This window comes from Cydia pomonella, chromosome 1, assembly GCF_033807575.1.
Source record: "Cydia pomonella isolate Wapato2018A chromosome 1, ilCydPomo1, whole genome shotgun sequence".
Taxonomy (NCBI): domain Eukaryota; kingdom Metazoa; phylum Arthropoda; class Insecta; order Lepidoptera; family Tortricidae; genus Cydia; species Cydia pomonella.
The window spans coordinates 41,069,701-41,087,496 of record NC_084703.1 but is presented as its reverse complement, the minus strand read 5'-3'; the positions used below and the strand labels follow the sequence as shown (position 1 = coordinate 41,087,496).

Here is a 17,796-nt window from a genome sequence, read left to right as displayed (position 1 = left end):
AGTCACAAGGATTTGATTACAGACAAACAACGGGACAGGTGAAACTAAATAAAAGCTTTTAAAAATAACAACCAATTCGAGGTTACTATAAGCTACTAAGGGCAAAATACGAGTAGGTTAAATACACAAGAGTAATAGGGTTTTTTGTAGTCAAATATTCTTTATTGTACCAAAGTTACCTAGGTTGGTCCCATAGTAAAAGTTGCTCAGTATAATCCCAAAACCTACCTGACAATGAAAATGCAGTTTAGTGCTGCGAAGAAACAGTATTTTTTTCGGCTTTTCTTGTTGCTTTGTTTGTCATATATATTGTCATGTATATTTTTATTATATATTATTTTTAGATACAACAGACGCCCAGACGACCGTCTGTTAACAAAATTTTATTTTGCTTAAAGTAACGGTAAGAATGGAGGTACGAGGTGATGAAAGTTTCTTATTTGTTTAATTTCAGAAATCAAAGTCCGTACTTTTAAATACTCGACAAGCTAAAAGTAGTCTATTACAAAAAACCTGTTCCAAAAACTATTCCGGTACAACGCCCCGCCTCTAGTGTGGATATTGTTCAATGACACGTGGTGATGGTAGCAATTCGACAAGTCACAATATTTCCCACATCAAATGGAAATCAACACGAAACGTCACTTTTAGCATGTCGAATAGGTAAGGCCCCAGTGGTTACTACTGAGATTTTTTTCCCCCAGTAGTTACTACTAGTAAAAGGTGGGAATTTTTCCAGTAGTTACCACCAACATTTTGTTTAAGTTCAAAACTAAGATAAGTAAATAAATAGTAAAAAATAATGATATGTTTGTTGATTACTGTTCCAGTAAACTGCCTTAAAGTGATCAAAATTAGTTTGTTTTTGACTGATTTGGTTATTAGTTTGTATAATTAATTCAAATTACGATTAATAAGATAAATTACATCCAAACGTTAATTTATCCTTAAGACGAAAGTGGAAGACCCGCGCGAAATCACCTTTTCACACAAACGTAGTCCTCATTTTCCTCTCTGGATATTAACATTATTGAAAATAGCTATGCCTCTATGTTTGATTTTTTAAATTTTTTACTTAATATAGGACTTTGAAGTATTTAAACATTTTGTATGAAATCTGTTTTGTATGAATTCTGCTCCTATATTATAATAATACAAAAAACCAAAAAAGTAAAGCTATGGTTAATATATATCAAATTATGTAAAAATATTTTCCAAAACCTCATTATCCGGAGAGGAAAATGGGGACTACGTTTGTATGGAGAATAGGCCGTCCTCATTCCTCTTAACTAATTTAGTTTTTGCATTTGTACTGGTAAAACTGTTTTTTTTTAATCACTTTTAAGGTAGTTTAATAAAACACTACTTGACTTATAATTATTTCTTAAAGTACTCTTTATTTTATTTGGGGAAATCTTTTGTTTGGTTTTTATTAGTTTTAAGTTCTTTTGTTAACATAAGATTAATTAACTTGCTTTTTATTGTAATAAAATTCTAGTTCTTAATTATTCTTAATAAATTGCTAATACACACTCTATAACTATACATACAATACCTACTATTTATACTGTTTTTATTAGTATTGAACTCTAACAAACTTCAAGTGGTAACTACTGGGATTTTTTTCCTTTTACCAGTGGTAACTATTGGGAATTATTTTTCCCAACTTGTAACAACTTGGTTGTGACTTGTGGGAATAACCCGAATCTTTCCATTTATTTCCTTTTGTTTTTACACGCTTTATACATACGAGTATATCATAGTTATGCATATTAAAGGATGACTCACATTAGAACGACCCGGGTCCGGGCCGATGCATCCGACACTTCGTTCCCTATAGAAAGAATCACGTGATCACCGGTCATCTGTCATAGAAAACGAAGTGTCGGTTGCCTCGGCCCAGACCCGGGCCATTCTATCGTGAGTCATCCTTAACTTAGAGCCGTTAAAATACGAGTAGAACATTCTAACGATATCAACTTTAATATTAAACTTTCCTAGTTATTTTTATTAACTATATCAAAAAAGTATAAATAGTAGTTACATACCAATCTAAGCAATATGAGTCTCTCCGCCTCCAGCAGCTTCTCCCGCGTGAAGGCGTATTTGGCGTATTGGATAAGTTTGGACGCAGGTGTGGGCGGCCCGTGGTGCTTGGACGCGATCCAGTACGCGACCGCAGCCTCTAGCTCCACGTTCTTCATCGTCACGTTGCATGTGGCCAGCAACGTGTCCAGGTACCACACCGCGGTCTGAATGGTGGCTGGATTGCCGTCTATGCCCTAAGTTTAATTCAATTCTCAAAAAAAAAATCACTATTCGTACTATTTTTCTCTATAAAACAAATACGGAGATCTATTTTAGAAAACGAAACAGTTATGGTATTCATAGAGCATCATTCGCTTTGAATAGGAATATAGGAGATTATAGTTCATTTTAATTAACGTAACACGCATGATTACATACATTAACTTTCATCATCCAGTCGATAACGCGTGCTCTCGTCTCGCTTTTCACCCGTGGAAGTGCCACTGGTTTCGTTTCGACTTGTAAGAGGTACAATAGAATTTCACCCGTGTCCATACTAGTCATGTACGATTTTTGTACTGTAAATTAAATGACACAAAACTTGGATAGTAATCCAACCATTACCATTACTTAACATTTACAAAATACATAATAAGAAATAGGTATATAGAAGGCGAATAATCAATTATTTTGTTAGTTATATTCTTACGTACATAGATCAGGCGACTGCATCCTCTCATGAACCGTTTGATTGAAATTAAGTCTCCGTTTTGCTCGGCCATCTACCCTTTCCTGATTTTCCAGTGGTGTTAAACCTTGCCGCTCCCTGCTATGAGGTATATTCAAGCTTCGCGTTATATTCTTCACGGTGGCTGGAACCAACGCGCTAAGAGGGGTACTTGCTGATAGCCGTTTCTTATTAACAAGGCCATCTTTATCAATAAAATAAAAATCCTTTTCGTCTATGTCATTTTCCTCATCACTGCTAATAGTAATGACGCTCGACTTTGAAATTCTTTTCTTATCATCTTGGTACGCAACAGAGTTTAAATCTTCACAACCCTGTCGCACTGTTACGAATTCGGTGTCAATTGGAAAAGGATTCTCTGGTCCATTGAGAACGCTTTTGTTTTGTGAATTGCTTGGGCCAGCCTTGTATAGCAAATTCAAAGAGGATACCTGATGATTGAGTCCATTAGGGCCAGCTAAGGTGTTCAATGGGCGTCTCTCTCTTAATTTATTCAGCAATTGCTTCTGCAAAGGTGGCAGAGGTGCCACAGGGGTATAGAATCCTTGTTTTAGTTCTTGCGTTTTCTTTGTCCATGTTGCACTAACGTCTAAACCTATAAACACTAATTGTTTTATCTCCAAACTTGTTTTATTGCAATTAACTCCCAGGCACGACCAGCGCGACAATTAAATGATGCCGGGTGGGTGCATAAAAATCTCACAGCGGGGTTGAACTACCTACATTATTTTTCTTATGAATTTAACCGTATTATTTTAGGTAACTGACTGAATTGTATTGTAAGCTATTTTATGTCGCTTTATTATAAGAAATTCAGTGTTATTATTGAGTAAAGCATAAACATTAAGAGGGAAGCAAAGAGTAGTATAATATATAGGACAAAGAGAGCCCTCTCATGAAACTTTTTGTATCCATTTTGAAGCGCCACCTGTAATTCCTAACCAAAAGCATTAACGTCAAAATGTATGTATGCCTATATGTTTACAAATACGCACGCATGTTATGACCTCTCACTTAACACTAATCAATAGGTTAACGAGCCACATCAAGAGTATTTTGCTTTCCACAATGTACTATTTCACTTCTACATATCTTCCATTCTCCATGTTTTTTTGTATGTTATTGACACAATGAAAAACTAAGTTTATAGGTTAATTTCACATTTTTCTTAAAAAATGTTTTAAAGCGAAACCTATGAACCTAGAATATATTATGCTGAAGCGATCGACACCAACATCAAAGTGATTTGTTTAGATTTAGTTAGTGGAAAACGTTTTCTCCCGAAAAGGATTTTCATAGAAAAAGTACCGTTATTTCGCTAGGGTCGAAAAGCTATTCTTCCCTCTCAAATTTAGTATACCTGAAATATGGAATGACATTTCTATGGAATCTAGAATATGTGTTGGATGCCATATAAACATTAGTGTTTAGAAGTTTGGTATTTATACAATGTGTTACACCAGCCAATGAAAGTGGGGTGGGTATACGTTGTATAAGTCATATTTACTGAGCAACTTTTACTATGATACCAAGTATACCAACCTTTAATCGCGATAAAAAAATCGACATTCTCATAGATTTAAGATTAATAGTACATTACTATAGAGGCCGGGAAACGTAGGGTTGCAGGCCAAGTAGATATATAGGCCGGATAGAGATATGCGGCCGGCAACCCCGTTTCTCGCCGAGATATGATAGTGCTTTTCTCAAATTTGCAATTAAAACAAAAAAATTGTAGTCAATTTGTTTTGTGGCGACCTACTCGGCTCGCCACTCTACCAGCGGTGTATAAACTTGCGCGCGTAAGCCCGCGCGCCAGCGCGATGCACCACCGCCGTTGCTTAGCAACGAATATTCACAACAAATCACCGTACCAAGCTAACTGAAGCTAGTTCATGGTTGGATGCCAAGACGCTGTGTCACAATTTGACGTTAAAAAACAAAAGAAGGTTGCTTTACAGTCCTAGGTGTGTAAGGCAGTATGAAATTCCTTTACATATCATCTTCACTCATCGCACCTGATATGTAGTATTTCCGGACCTAATTTGACGTAAGTTATGTCATCATTTCACAGCAAGTTTGAGAAAAAACAATTACAGTCAATTAAATTCACAGCAAAACATAATCATGCTCCAAATTTAAATAAAAAGATTCACAAAAACAAACAGTTGAAACAAAAATAGTAATAGAAAATTAAGTCTTTTGTTTCTTTAAATAATTGTTTAAATTTCGACCGGCGTCGGTGCTTCTGGGTCTATGACTTTTCCAGCAATAACCACCAAGTTGTCAAGGCGATCGATGATGAAGAACATGAAGGGTCGGTCGACGCTGAAGCGGCGTGGTTCTTTGATGCTGGACAATGGGATGTTCTTAAGAGACTCCTGGACTGCGTTAGATGCTGAAAAATTAAATGTAACAAAAGGTTATGACGTTATGAGCTCATATTTAAAGTAGCTTGAAACTGATTGTATAAACCAATATAAAGAAAGAAATAAACGAATGATCCGTATCCGTGCGTTGGTAAGATAGAATTCGTGCAAGCGAGGAAGTTTACGTGCGTTACGTGTCGAACAGACGCTAAAGCTTACAAGGCTTTCAAATATCTATCTATACCTGCCAGTTGTGACGCAGAGGTGTCCGCGTTGTCGACACGAACCGCCACGTGTTGGACCGCTCCTGCACGAAGAGTCCCTCCGCTGAAGAAACACCCGACAGCTCGGCGTCGCGACTGAAGATGCTGCTCACTCCGAACTGCAATATCAATTATAAAGACACATTTTAACGTTTGCTCCAACATAAAAATTTTCGTTCCGGTCAGTAAGATGAAGCCTAACGTAATATGTTTGTAAGTACTTTATTGTCATAATACAGGTGAAAACACAAGATTAAAAATGATATTTTTTTCAATCGTGAATATCATGATTGTATAAAACTTGATTGCACTTAGGCAACAAAGCTTGCTGAGTTGCCTAAGTAAGGTACGAGATTGAAAAGCTTGATTATATCACTATTTATACCTTTTCCATGCGTCATATAAAATAATATTTTTTTACTATAAAACCTAAATAATCAATGAAATTTGCGCCCCGCGCCCCTTTAGTCTTTTCTATAGGACGTGGGTGGGTGGTGGTTGGACGCGGCGGCACGTGATTGGTAAAATTTAATAGTTTTTTTTACTACAGCGTATCGAAATGAATGTTGTAGTTGAGTTGCGCATGAAAAGTACGCAATTATAGTTTAGTATACGAAATCTTATTCAACCATTATTGTCGAAGAGTAGAAAAATATACTTTTTGAGTGAAATAGGTATGCCATTAAATGCGAAGTTCTTGTTTTAGTGTCTATCAAAGTCTAGAATATCTGTCGCAAGGATGACATACTTATCAGCCCGCAAATCTCTAAGTATGATCTTCATAAAATATTATCAATTAATTGTTAATTCAATAAAATACCCTGGCGTGCTCAACCGTACCAGTATGTTGTAACCACCCTGAACGCTAGGTTAATAAATAATAAAATACCTTGGCTAAGGCTGCAACTGGTTTTGTAGTGGTCTCCACGTAGAATGTGGGCAGCGACGCCTGCAGCTCCTCCTCGCGCAAGTTGTCCTGGATGTCTTCGAGCGGCGCCGCGGGCAAACCAGCCGTCAGCCGCGTGAGACCGCCCTAGGTGAACTTTTGTTTAATGTCTAATAAGTTCGTCGACTAAAGATCAAATATAACGATTTCTATTTGTTATTATCCTCCGATATCTATTAGGTATTAAAGAATCTAAAATAAAACACCACACTCACATCATAAGGCAGTTCAATAGCTGAACTGTCAAGACCAGGAAGAGAGCCAGTCTTGAAGATGCCCTTCGTACACATAGTCTGCACTTGCTTTTTCTCACTGTTGGCCGTGTAGAACATAGCTGGCTCGACCTTTAGGAAAGGTTGTTTCCACGCGCCGCGGAAATACATCCCGTTGAAGATGAGCATCAGAGAGTTTGATGGCGAAGCTGGAATGAATAAAGGCACTATTTTGTCTGAAAGTAATTTAACGTGTCAAAAATTTTTTATTACAATTATACATGCTTTTATGTTTTTATTATTGTGTTTAGGATTTAATTACAAATTAAACAGTCTGATAGCCACGTAACGGTCATGTATTTTACGGCAAACTGTCATTTACATATTTTTATGAGCTACCTACATTTACCAAAATACTACAATCCCTCCACCAATATTTATCCAAACAATGTACTTATTTAGATTTTAAAGTATAATAAACAACAATAGTAAATTATTGCCAAAAAACTAACAAACAATAAGGCCATACATATCGCCTTCTATACAGGCGCGGATCCAGGCCTCAAAAAAGGTTGTGGTCACGGCACAGCCACCCGAAAATCGGCCAAGTGCGAGTCGGAGTCCGAACTCGTTCATGAACAATCATGACTCTCTACCGATTTCAATAGACTGAAAGTGTGACGTCACAAGGCTATTAGGGGGCTATCTTATCAATTTTTTGCAGATACCCGATTCTCAGACAACGTTTCGCAGGTCAACGTTTCATAGAGGGATTTATTGGTAGAGCTAACTTTTAGTCGAAATTTGCTAGTCTTGGTTCACATACCGTTCAATTCGCTTTTGTGTTAAATAGCAGAACACTGGCAGAACAATTATTGTATGAATTTCGTTTGGCAGAGTAATCTTTTCGTTTTAGGAACTATTAGTAGAGTAACTTTAAAATAGTACATTACGATACAGTCGATACAAGTGCGAAAAATAGGAAATTCGAAACGAGTGGCGATAAATTAAAACACGACCGAAGGGAGTGTTTTAAATCGACACGAGTTGCGAATTACCTATTCGCACATGTATCGTACAACGTTTTACAGTACATATGGCCCTTTAAATGTTCGACACAGTAACATAATATGCTACTTCTCGCACTAGTGCTATAAAGTAGCCCCATATGTACTGTAAAAAAAAATTTTATACAATTTTTAAATATTTATTTGAGTAGTCTAGTCGACAAGTTCAAAATGGTAAAAAATAGGAATAAAAATACTTGAAAAATACCTTATTGGAATTGAAACAATGTCTAGAAAAAAGGTATTCGAATTCGACTCGTTTATTAGCACAAAAAATAGCAAAAGTTATAAAAAATATGGTATTTTGTTTTTTGTCAATATCTCATAAACTATTAACATTTAACAAATGAAAACAAAAGATTCCCATAGTATTTTTCAAACAGGAAGGGTATGCTGATAGATTCTCATTTTCGCAAAATTGTAAGTATGTCATCTCAATACAATTTTGCGAGATGTGAAGCTTTTTGGATATAAATTGTATGGAGATGATATCTATCAGCGTACCCTTCCCGTTTGAAAAATACTATAAAGAAGAGAAAATTTTCCAATAAAAAATCCAACTCTAGGTACTCTAAACTCTATTCGTTATAGTTTTAATTTAACGTTAAAATAGCCCTTCGCGTCTCATTTTTGGGATGCGCGCGCGGCGTGAACGTAAACGTAACATTAAATATTATTTTAAAGGTAGATTTTTCAACAAGATAGGCAACTATTAATTAACACTTTTTTTTTCGAACTTTCGTCTTCATTGTACATTTAAAAAAATGTTATAATAATAGGCGTAAAAATATTTCGCTTCGTGGAGCCCATCTTATTTATACACCAAGATCGCGTCACAAAAAATTTAATAAAATTAATATTTTGTGTAAAATTTCAGAATAGTAGTGAAAAATTACAAAAAAAATTAAAAATCAGGGTAAAATTGTTAAATATAAAACAATATTATAACCAAAGTATTGTTTTTTTTTATAGCGTGATATTGCTTAGTATGTACCTATATAAGAAGAGCACCGATAACCGAAATATTTTTACGCCAATTATTTGAACATTTTTTTTGTTTACATTTACTATCATCATCACCATCATCAATGACGTAAGAACGAGATTTTTTTTTAATTAATTATTCCCTAACTTAGGGCTATTTTCAGCGGTAAATGAAAACTACAATGAATAGAGTTATAGTACTTGGGATTTTTTTATTGGAGATTTCCACTTCTTTAGGAATATTTTATTTTCATTTCTTAAATGTATTATAGTTTATGAGATTCGGCTAAAAACGAAATACCATATTTTTTCATAAATATTTATTTTTAACTTTTGCACTTGTTTATGTGCTAAATATACGCTTCGAATACATTTTTCTAATGAGGTACCACATGTATTTTTAGGAGCAGTATCTAATGAGGTACCACATGTATTTTTAGGAGCAGTATCTAAATTTTTCAACTTGCTGACTAGACTAAAGTTATTTTCGAATAAAGTGACAATTAAATTAAACTTTAACTGACAGTTAAATTAGTAATTTAGCAATTGCGGTAGGTACTTACAACATTCGGGTCGGCAATATATCGAAACCGATTTATTGCAGTCTATGGAGCACTTTTTATACATACGCTACGCTAACTACGCTAAAAAACTCCTACAGCTGTAAATTAAAAGCTGGCAATATTTTTAAATATTGTACTAATATTTGTGAATGTTGAAGATTTCTAAGACTACATAAGCTAAAAGTAATTGCCCTTGTTAGTAAATAATCTTTCTTTATTTTTTTACAAATAATTAGGACTCGTGGTGTCGAGAATTTCTAACCGATGATCTGTTTTCGACTTGGGTAAGCGTGACAGTTATCAAACTATCAATTTACGAAAAGTAAATCCGCGTATCAATGTTATGCCAACCAACTAACTACTCTGTGTAATGAAATTTTTACAAAGATTCCTCTGCCATAGCATCTGGGAAACAAAAATCGGCATAATTTTACTCGAAGAATCATTAGGGCACCCTATTAGGGTTGTGGGCATGCCCATCGTGCCCACAACGGTAGATCCGCCCTTGCTTCTATACCCTCCCCCAACAATTATAATATAAGCATCGACAACCTCGGAGGATACACCTCGTACCTCAGCACTGCACACCTTCATTTTAACTAGATTTCAAGGAAATAACATTCCCGGCCACACGTTCACGTTGCTGCGCGAGTCGGAACTCCAAGACCAAGTCCAAAAACCAGTGTGTTTTTGGACCGACTTTTAGAACATTTAAACATTTTCTACTATGTACACTTGCTTTAAAATAGCCGGCGCTAATCTGGGCCCACATTAACACATCGTTTGCAGAATTCTGAATCATATAGTGCTTAAAACTGATGTTTATTACTTATATTTAGGATTTGTGAATTACTTTTCATTTTTCATTATTGGTGCCAGTTTCTGACTGATTTTTTCCAGCGGCTGTGGCACTGTCACATTTTTATTGCCTGTCACATTCTAACAATTAGGTATGTAAGTGCAGGCATAATGACAAGCGATGAAATGCAACCATGCTGCCACCGCAAGACTATTTTGTAGTCCATTTTATAAGATTTAACTCATTCAGCTCTAGTTAAACACAACAAATTGTCGTTTCGCCTTTACACAATATTTCTATGAGTTCAATGCGGCCAAATCTGTCTGAGGGAAATTCCGTGCACGTACACTTTTTCAAACAATATTACCTACACGATTCTTAATTTCATCGACAAAGCAGCAATTGCTTGCACGGATTTGGCCGCATTGAAAATACATCATACCAAAAAAATCATTTGGTCTGGCTGCGACGTAGCGCTGAGCTTAGCAATGAATAATTTTAATCAGGTCAGAAGAAGGTGGAAGAAGGCTTCGAGATCTCTCTGAATTGTCTAGTTTCAAACAAAACACGACGTCGCACGTGAATCGAATTCTATTCAAATTATCGCGTTATTTGATAACAAAGCGACAACTTTCAGGTAACATCTTCGTTTGAGTAACAAACATACCTATTTACAACGTTCCCAAATACTTATTTGTATTACAAGAGAGCAATGTGTCTCGAGCTAATATTGATAGCCGAGCAAGCGAAAGATTCCAAAATTGGACCGCAAAATTGAAAGCGTAATCTTGAGCGTTACGAGGGTTTCAAGGTATGAAGGATAAACAAACTTTGCTACCGAGAGAAACATTTTCACCACACCAACGTGAGAAAAATACTGACTGTAGAATATTATAAATAAAAACCAAAAGAACGCTATTATAGTAGATTGTTAACCAAGGGATGAAATGCTGCCTATCGCCCCAGTTTTACACTACTTTTCATTTAGCATACGAGGAAAGTGTGGTATTTCTTAAGGGTACTTTGAATTAGCAATTTAGGTAAAAATTATCGTTATTTATAAAATGGGAAGTACTTTTTATAAATATTAGAGTGGAAAGTGAATCCATTTTAATCCAACAATAATTATTGCTATATAGTAGCAAAAGGGAAAAAAACGTACTTAGAAAGTACTGCAGTGCTCTACAGCAGACACGGGTTATTCCCACTAGTTACCACCAAGGTGGTTTGGTGGTAACTAGTGGGATTTTTTTTCCCAGTAGTTACCACCAACATTTGGTTAGCGTTCAATTCTAATAAAAATAGTATAAATATAGAGTGCTTTAACCAACCAGTGGTAAAAGGTGGAAAAAAAAATCCCAGTGGTTACCACTGGTAACAACTTGGTGGTAACTAGTGAGAATAACCCGTAGACACGTATAATTTTTAGCACACTTTTTAGAACCACTACGACCTACTTTCAGAGCATGAGAAATGAAAAATATTTATCATTCAAAATCAATAAATTTAAAAGTCAATTCTACCATATAACACGATGAAACAGCTCAAACTTTGCATCAATTCACTTTGCTACTCTAGTGGATAAAATTCAACTTTTTAATCAGTTTTCGAATAATTATGAGAGCCTTTGCTCAAAAGTGGTGAAAATATATTATGTACACTGCCTTATTGTCACATCAGTGTCTTAGAGGCGTGTACACGTTTTTGGAACATTGGCTTGTCAAGAAGTTTGTGAACTCGACTATACAGCATCCGCATACTCAATTTACGACCGTTGAATATTAGGAGCCCCGTAACGATTTTAAAGCAAAAATGTAAAGTTGATAGATTTAGTCGTTGAAATTTTACACCTTTTGTTAACGTATATAGTTCCTTCGCCCGCTTTGTCTTTAGATGATATTTGTAAAATTTGACGATTTAAAAGTGCTTGTTGCTAGGCCTATTTGAATAAAGAATATTTTGACTTTTGACTTTTGATATATATATAAAAGCTTACTCGCTCCGTGCATGACTGTGGCGCCGCCCTAGTGGCTGGCTGTTGCTTATTTGACAGTTGCCATCTCCCAAATAGTAGATATAGAGTATGTTCGGAAAGAGAAGAGTCGTGGAATGTATTGGGCCCCATACATTCCACGACTCTTCTCTTTCCGAACAAACTCTATGAAGATGTCGTCCCACGAAAGTTCATATTTTAACCAAGTCGTGCGTTGGCGTCGGTTATATTTAACACATTGAGTGCCGGGAACCCGCTTGGCAGGCGCTCTGTTCGTAGTCGCTTTCCTCTACAAAGCGGGAAAACGCTAGAATCGGCTACGCGTGTAGCGCTACGAAAACGTTGGCAGTGAATGCGTTAAGTTAAGCTAATCTCGTTCGGGATATATTAGACACTAGATAAACTCAAAAAATTACGCAATGTGTTTAAGGAATGCGTTAAATTTATTGTTGATTAAGTATATATGTTACTATTAAGCAAAGTTAGCACAAGCAAAGGTGCAGGAAGTTGTCCGGGTAGCTGAGGTGCTCCGACAGCCACTGCAGCGGCGCGTCGCGCGGTATCACGATGCCGTGCGTCCGTAACTTCACTGGAAATATAAATACTAATTAATCATTTCAAAGGCCGCAAAACGGGGGGCGTACCTGCACTGTGGAGGGCAGCACAGGTGATTCAGCTTTATAGGCGCGAAGTATCAATGTTAATTTAAGTTACCGATTAAGGCCACAAGATGTCAGTCCCTCCAAGTCGCATTGGATGGTTGCACACTTAATTTGTTCAAAATGTTGCGACAATTATTTTATCATTGGACTTTTTATAGGAAATTTTTCTTACAAGATTATACCCTTACCTACTGGTAAGAATATTATCTTATTGGAACAACTCAATTACCTGAAAATCTCATGTGCTAAATCAATCTTAAACGTAACTTATTGGGGAACCGTAAATTTTGGGTTAAACTACAAATCGAGTATCCTTTAAGGTTACCTGTAACTAATTTGCGACAGATATAAAACTATTTAAGGGCTCATTAAGAGGGAATTATACCACGCGATAGTACGTACAAAAAGAGAAATCGTTTTTCCACTTCTAAATATTTTCCATTCTCCATGATTTTTTAGTATGTTATTGACACAATGAAAAACTAGGTTTATAGGTTTTCCTTTTTTTTCCAAATTGGCAATACAATTTTTTTTAAGCGAAACCTATAAACCTAGGATCGCAAAGCTATTCTTCCCCCTTAATATGGGGCGCGAACACGCATGGGAGTTCACTTACATTGCGGACTATTGAGACCAGATCCAATTCAGCCGATCGATCATGTAATGAATCCGCAATGTATTGAAACTCTCGTGTGAGTTCCCACACTGTCTAAATGAGCATGTAGTTCACAAACCGTCAGGCTTATCAGGATATAGTTCTGCTATCATCTGCTGGAGTATTTTCCTACTTTTATCACTGTTCTTTGGACTGACTAGATGCTGACTGAAGGTTCCGTCGTCGGAGTATATTCGTATTGGAATGTGCTTGAAGCCTTCGCTATCACCGTGCGACTCCATCAATCTTCTGTTTATTGCCCAGAACTGATCGAATTTGTCTGTAAATAAATTAAGTATAAACCGTCAGTAGCCGAGAAGGGGGAGAGGGACTGAGGGAGAAGGGAAGGGAGTGCAATGGAAGTTACATTTTATTACGCGATCAGTAAGGGGCAAATGGAGGGGGCAGTTTAACGACTTTTCAGTCTACGAAATCACGGCAAAATGTCAGTGACATAATAATATTTATGCTACATCTTATTAAATTTAAATTTGATAGGTATTTCCACTCTTTCAGCAAGGGGAAACATTTCGGGGGCATCGATGGTACAATAAAGTTTATTTAATTTTAGAAGGTCAGAATAAAAAGCATTAAATTTCTTGAAAAGATGAATGGACACTAAAATAGTGTAGTGGAGATTTAGCCTGATTTAGGATTCAAACTAGAAAGTTCTAAGCTGAAGAGATAATATGACATTAAAGATCTCCCAGGGGCCTCTACGTGTTGTATCTCTATGCCCATGCAAGCCTATCAAAAAACCGGGATGTAAAGGGTTGTGAAATCCAAGGAGATACAAATAATAATATCCATAACATGCTCAGATAATTAGCTTAATATGATATATTTATAAGACTTCAATACAAAATTGTTTTTTGAACTTAGATGAAACCAGCCTAAACTTTTACTTGCATTATAATTTATTATGTATGTATAAAATATAATGCATACCATTCTGCAAGCCAAGCCATAACTGATTGTGATCTTTTTTCTGCATGGTAGACATGACTTGGCCCCGATGCTTGAGGACATCAGCCTCCTTTACAGTAGACATGTAATGTGCTTCCACAACATCTCTGGAAAATGCATAGACTATTTAGAATTTGCTCTAATGTAAATATATTAATAATATGGTTCTTTTACACCACTGTCATTATTATATTATATATATGAAACTGGATACTGATGCATATACAGTGAAATCTCGATAATCCAGCACTTCAATGGCCTGGTACATCCAGTAATTTGATGTCCAAGTCTACACTTACGTTATCACACTGCATTGCCTTTATGAATGGTTAAAATCCAAATAGCAGTCCAATTTTCTTTGAATTTATACAGTATAAACTTCATATAACTTCATGTAACATGTTTCATTGCCTACATGGTAATTTTTGGCTACAGCCATTTAACATTTTAGGTTATAGTTACTTTAGTATAACATTTATTTATCTATATTTAAGGAAAACTTCTCAGGTGTCCGGGCCCTTGAGTGTTCCTATATATAGTTTACAATGTATATCAAAATAATATGATTTACTCTAACTTCCAGTAAACCCAACATTTCCAGTAATCTAGCTGTGCAGCCAGCATTTATATCAGTCCTTTAGGAACAGAAAGTTGAATTCCTAAAATAGTAGTGCAGAATTAGTGAGATTGTACTGTATTTGATACTAAAAGAAAATAAACTATCAAACAGATGGATTAGCATTATTTGTTTATTTTTTATCATAAGAATGAAGGTAAGCAATCTTGACATATCTAATTATTAAAAAAAAATTTGAAAAATAAGTCTCAGCAAATATATAACAATTATAAATCATATATGATTTATTGATTATTCAATTTTTTCTACTTTCATAAATAACATGAACTAATTTTTAAAAAGCGTATCTAATAATTTTTAACAAAATGACATGTCAAGATTGTTTACTGTTATTCTAATGCAAAAAATAACTATTAACTATTTAATTGTTTACCCCCTTATTTCTAAATTCTAAACATTTGATGTAAAGGTTTCATTATAGAAGATTACTTGTTGGGACAATGTAGGAGCACAGCTTCTGGGAACTTGGTGAAGTGCACAGTGAGGTTCCATGGCAGCTGCGGGTCGTTTCCGCAAAAGAGATCATACAAAAACCCTATAGGATAGTGCCACTTGAGGGGTTGCCCGTTGAAGTCAAGCCACATTTCATTATCTGCATTTTCTTGAGATGTGTATCTTAGAAAATGTCGTTTCATCTGGAAAGTTGCAAAGAAACTCTGAAAGATACAAATGAAACATCCGAAAAAATATGTTTGTATATATTTTGTTAGAGAGGTATAACAAGGCTCTTTAGGAGTAAAATACCTTACGCATATTAAAAATACAATTTAGGTACCTTATCAGTAACCAAAGGAAAATAACTTAATCTGGGAACCATTACATAGAACGGATCGGGCTGTTGAATTTCCATTATTTCTTCTTGATGTAATTGAAAGCAGATTGGTAACTTTCCATCCCAAATTTCACGTAATACTTCTCTGTCATTCGCCATTAGAGAATTGGAAAAAAGCAGCTAACGACACATTTAAATAAATTAAATATAAGCCCACTTATCACAATGAAAAGAAATATCTTCAATTATACTCCCACCTACGCTCCTACCTATAGCTCCTACTGTCATCCAATACATGCACCTCGATTTTCGGCTGTCAATATTCAAAGCTATTCGGGTACTTTTAAAAACGCTCAATTAACCCATTCATGGCCAAGACCCGTCGAGCGTACACAATACGCCGGGCCACCATACAAACCGTTTTTAGCTAAAACGTATGATTCAGCTTATGGATCTCTGGCTTGGCGCGTTCGGTAAATAAATCGCTGCTTATGAAGCCAGCCAGTTGAACAACTTTTTTTTTTTTCTGTATATGGATTGAACAACTCAACTTTATGCAACATTTTTAACAACCACCTTTTATTCTGTGCCTATCAAAAAAAAAATTGCAGTTTGTAGGAATGAACATTTTTACTTTTTATTACATACTTATCTATATCTGTTTTTGTTGTTGTTGTTTTTTGGGTCACATCTTGGAACCATTTCCCGATTTCCGATTAAGATGAAATTTTGCATACATATGTAAATCGGATGACAATGCAACATTATGATTAACATGGAGCTGATCTGATGATGAAGACAGAAAATGGCCATGGGAACTCTGTGATAAAACAACGCAAATGAATTGTGTTTGGGGTTGTTACAATTGTCTCAATAAGTATTAGTTGCATGTGAAAAACAAAGTACAGTCAGCGATAAAAGTCATAGCCAAGGTCACATAATACGAAATCACTAAACAGAACAGGAGCAGTATAAAGTTGCCGACGAATAAATCGTGACTAAATAATATTTCCCATATTACTCCAAAATACATCTCTAATAGAGGGGATGGGATGAAACACTTCTTGAACTCCTGTGAAAATACCATACGAAAGATAATACTGCCGCTCGGATGCATTCATTGTATATTGTTCAAGTGTGTCCGATAAGCTTACACTTAGTCGGTCTTTATCTTTGTTTTGGTAAAAGTCATTATAATATACGAACAATAGACCACTTAAAATTTAGATATTATAGTTCTTTCTTTCTAATCTACCGTAGAAACCACGAAGACGTTTTACAAAACTTGTAAATATTTGTCACACGCTATTATGATAATACAATATTAGTTAGTGGTGAGATAGTGACTGTTTCACTTTCAGTGTTAGTTAATTGCCTACCCAATACAACGATCACCAAATATTATGACATAAAAGTACAGCGGGAAAAAATCCTCGTTGCCTTACCCCTCACACAAAACAAAATATTATTATACTAAGGCTTGGTAAATGTTGCTTGCCATCATCTAACTAAACAGTAATCGGTTGTAAAATGGTACAGCATCAAACAGCTTCAACATGTAATAAGCTTTAAAACAAGCCAATAAAGTTTATTTTGGCCTGCTACAGAAACACTTGTAGTTTTTACAAGTAGCGCCAGGCCACGGTGACCCATACCCTGAGTCATGTCAATAACTTCTAAAATACACATAATTTTGGTATCTTTGAAATATGGATTTTTCTTGCAACGCGTATGTATCTCGAGTTTCAGTATATTTACTGTATTGCACTGAAAGTAAACCAAAATTGAATATTCTGGGCTCTATTTTCATTTAAAAAAACGTGTTTATAATTTTAAATTGTAATATACCTTGTAGAAATAACACACACAGACACACACATAAAAAAATGTACCTAGCAATGTTAGCATTACTTTTAATATTAAATTTTTAAGTTTAGTAAATAAGAATTGTTGCGATGTCCTTACAGGCTCCTATTGTAAACATTATCATCTGTATAACAACATTAAAGCAATAACATACTTGAATACTTAAAATGGTTGTTAACTTAGTGGATACGTATGTTATTACGACAAAATATGTTTCGTTTCTGTTTAAATCAGAAATTCTTGATGACTCACATGTGGGTCACTGG

General features: G+C 35.4%; 2 protein-coding genes across 3 annotated transcripts; both read right to left on the bottom strand.

Moving 5' to 3' along the window:
* Window positions 1–4,884: 4,884 nt before the first annotated feature.
* LOC133518456 (uncharacterized) lies at window positions 4,885–6,737 on the bottom strand. The gene is made up of 4 exons (XM_061852436.1): window positions 6,641–6,737; window positions 6,298–6,441; window positions 5,390–5,527; window positions 4,885–5,174 (listed from the first exon to the last, which is right to left on the bottom strand). The coding sequence occupies exons 1-4, from the start codon at window positions 6,735–6,737 to the stop codon at window positions 4,999–5,001; spliced, it is 555 nt and encodes a 184-aa protein (XP_061708420.1). The 3' UTR covers window positions 4,885–4,998.
* Window positions 6,738–12,396: 5,659 nt separating this feature from the next.
* On the bottom strand, window positions 12,397–15,957 carry LOC133523675 (autophagy protein 5). Of its 2 annotated transcripts, none has more exons than XM_061859358.1 (5): window positions 15,668–15,957; window positions 15,322–15,548; window positions 14,238–14,362; window positions 13,369–13,569; window positions 12,397–12,561 (listed from the first exon to the last, which is right to left on the bottom strand). In XM_061859358.1, exons 1-5 carry the CDS (start codon window positions 15,821–15,823, stop codon window positions 12,455–12,457), a joined length of 816 nt encoding a protein of 271 aa, XP_061715342.1. In that variant the 5' UTR covers window positions 15,824–15,957; the 3' UTR covers window positions 12,397–12,454. The 2 variants fall into 2 exon arrangements, with proteins under 2 accessions (XP_061715342.1, XP_061715349.1); XM_061859365.1 differs by having other exon boundaries at window positions 15,322–15,527; window positions 15,668–15,953.
* Window positions 15,958–17,796: the final 1,839 nt, after the last annotated feature.

Bases quoted from the DNA above. Each gene is read 5' to 3' on its own strand.
- LOC133518456 (XM_061852436.1), bottom strand. From the start codon at position 6,737: ATGTATTTCCGCGGCGCGTGGAAACAACCTTTCCTAAAGGTCGAGCCA. The intron at 6,442-6,640 runs GTACGAAGGGCA...AAGTTCACCTAG, and splicing joins AAAGCAAGTGCAGACTATGT to GGCGGTCTCACGCGGCTGAC. The intron at 5,175-5,389 runs GTATAGATAGAT...TTAATTTTTCAG, and splicing joins CTCTGCGTCACAACTGGCAG to CATCTAACGCAGTCCAGGAG.
- LOC133523675 (XM_061859358.1), bottom strand. From the start codon at position 15,823: ATGGCGAATGACAGAGAAGTATTACGTGAAATTTGGGATGGAAAGTTA. The intron at 15,549-15,667 runs GTACCTAAATTG...TGTATCTTTCAG, and splicing joins TTCCTTTGGTTACTGATAAG to AGTTTCTTTGCAACTTTCCA. The intron at 14,363-15,321 runs GTAATCTTCTAT...TGCATTTTCCAG, and splicing joins CTCCTACATTGTCCCAACAA to AGATGTTGTGGAAGCACATT.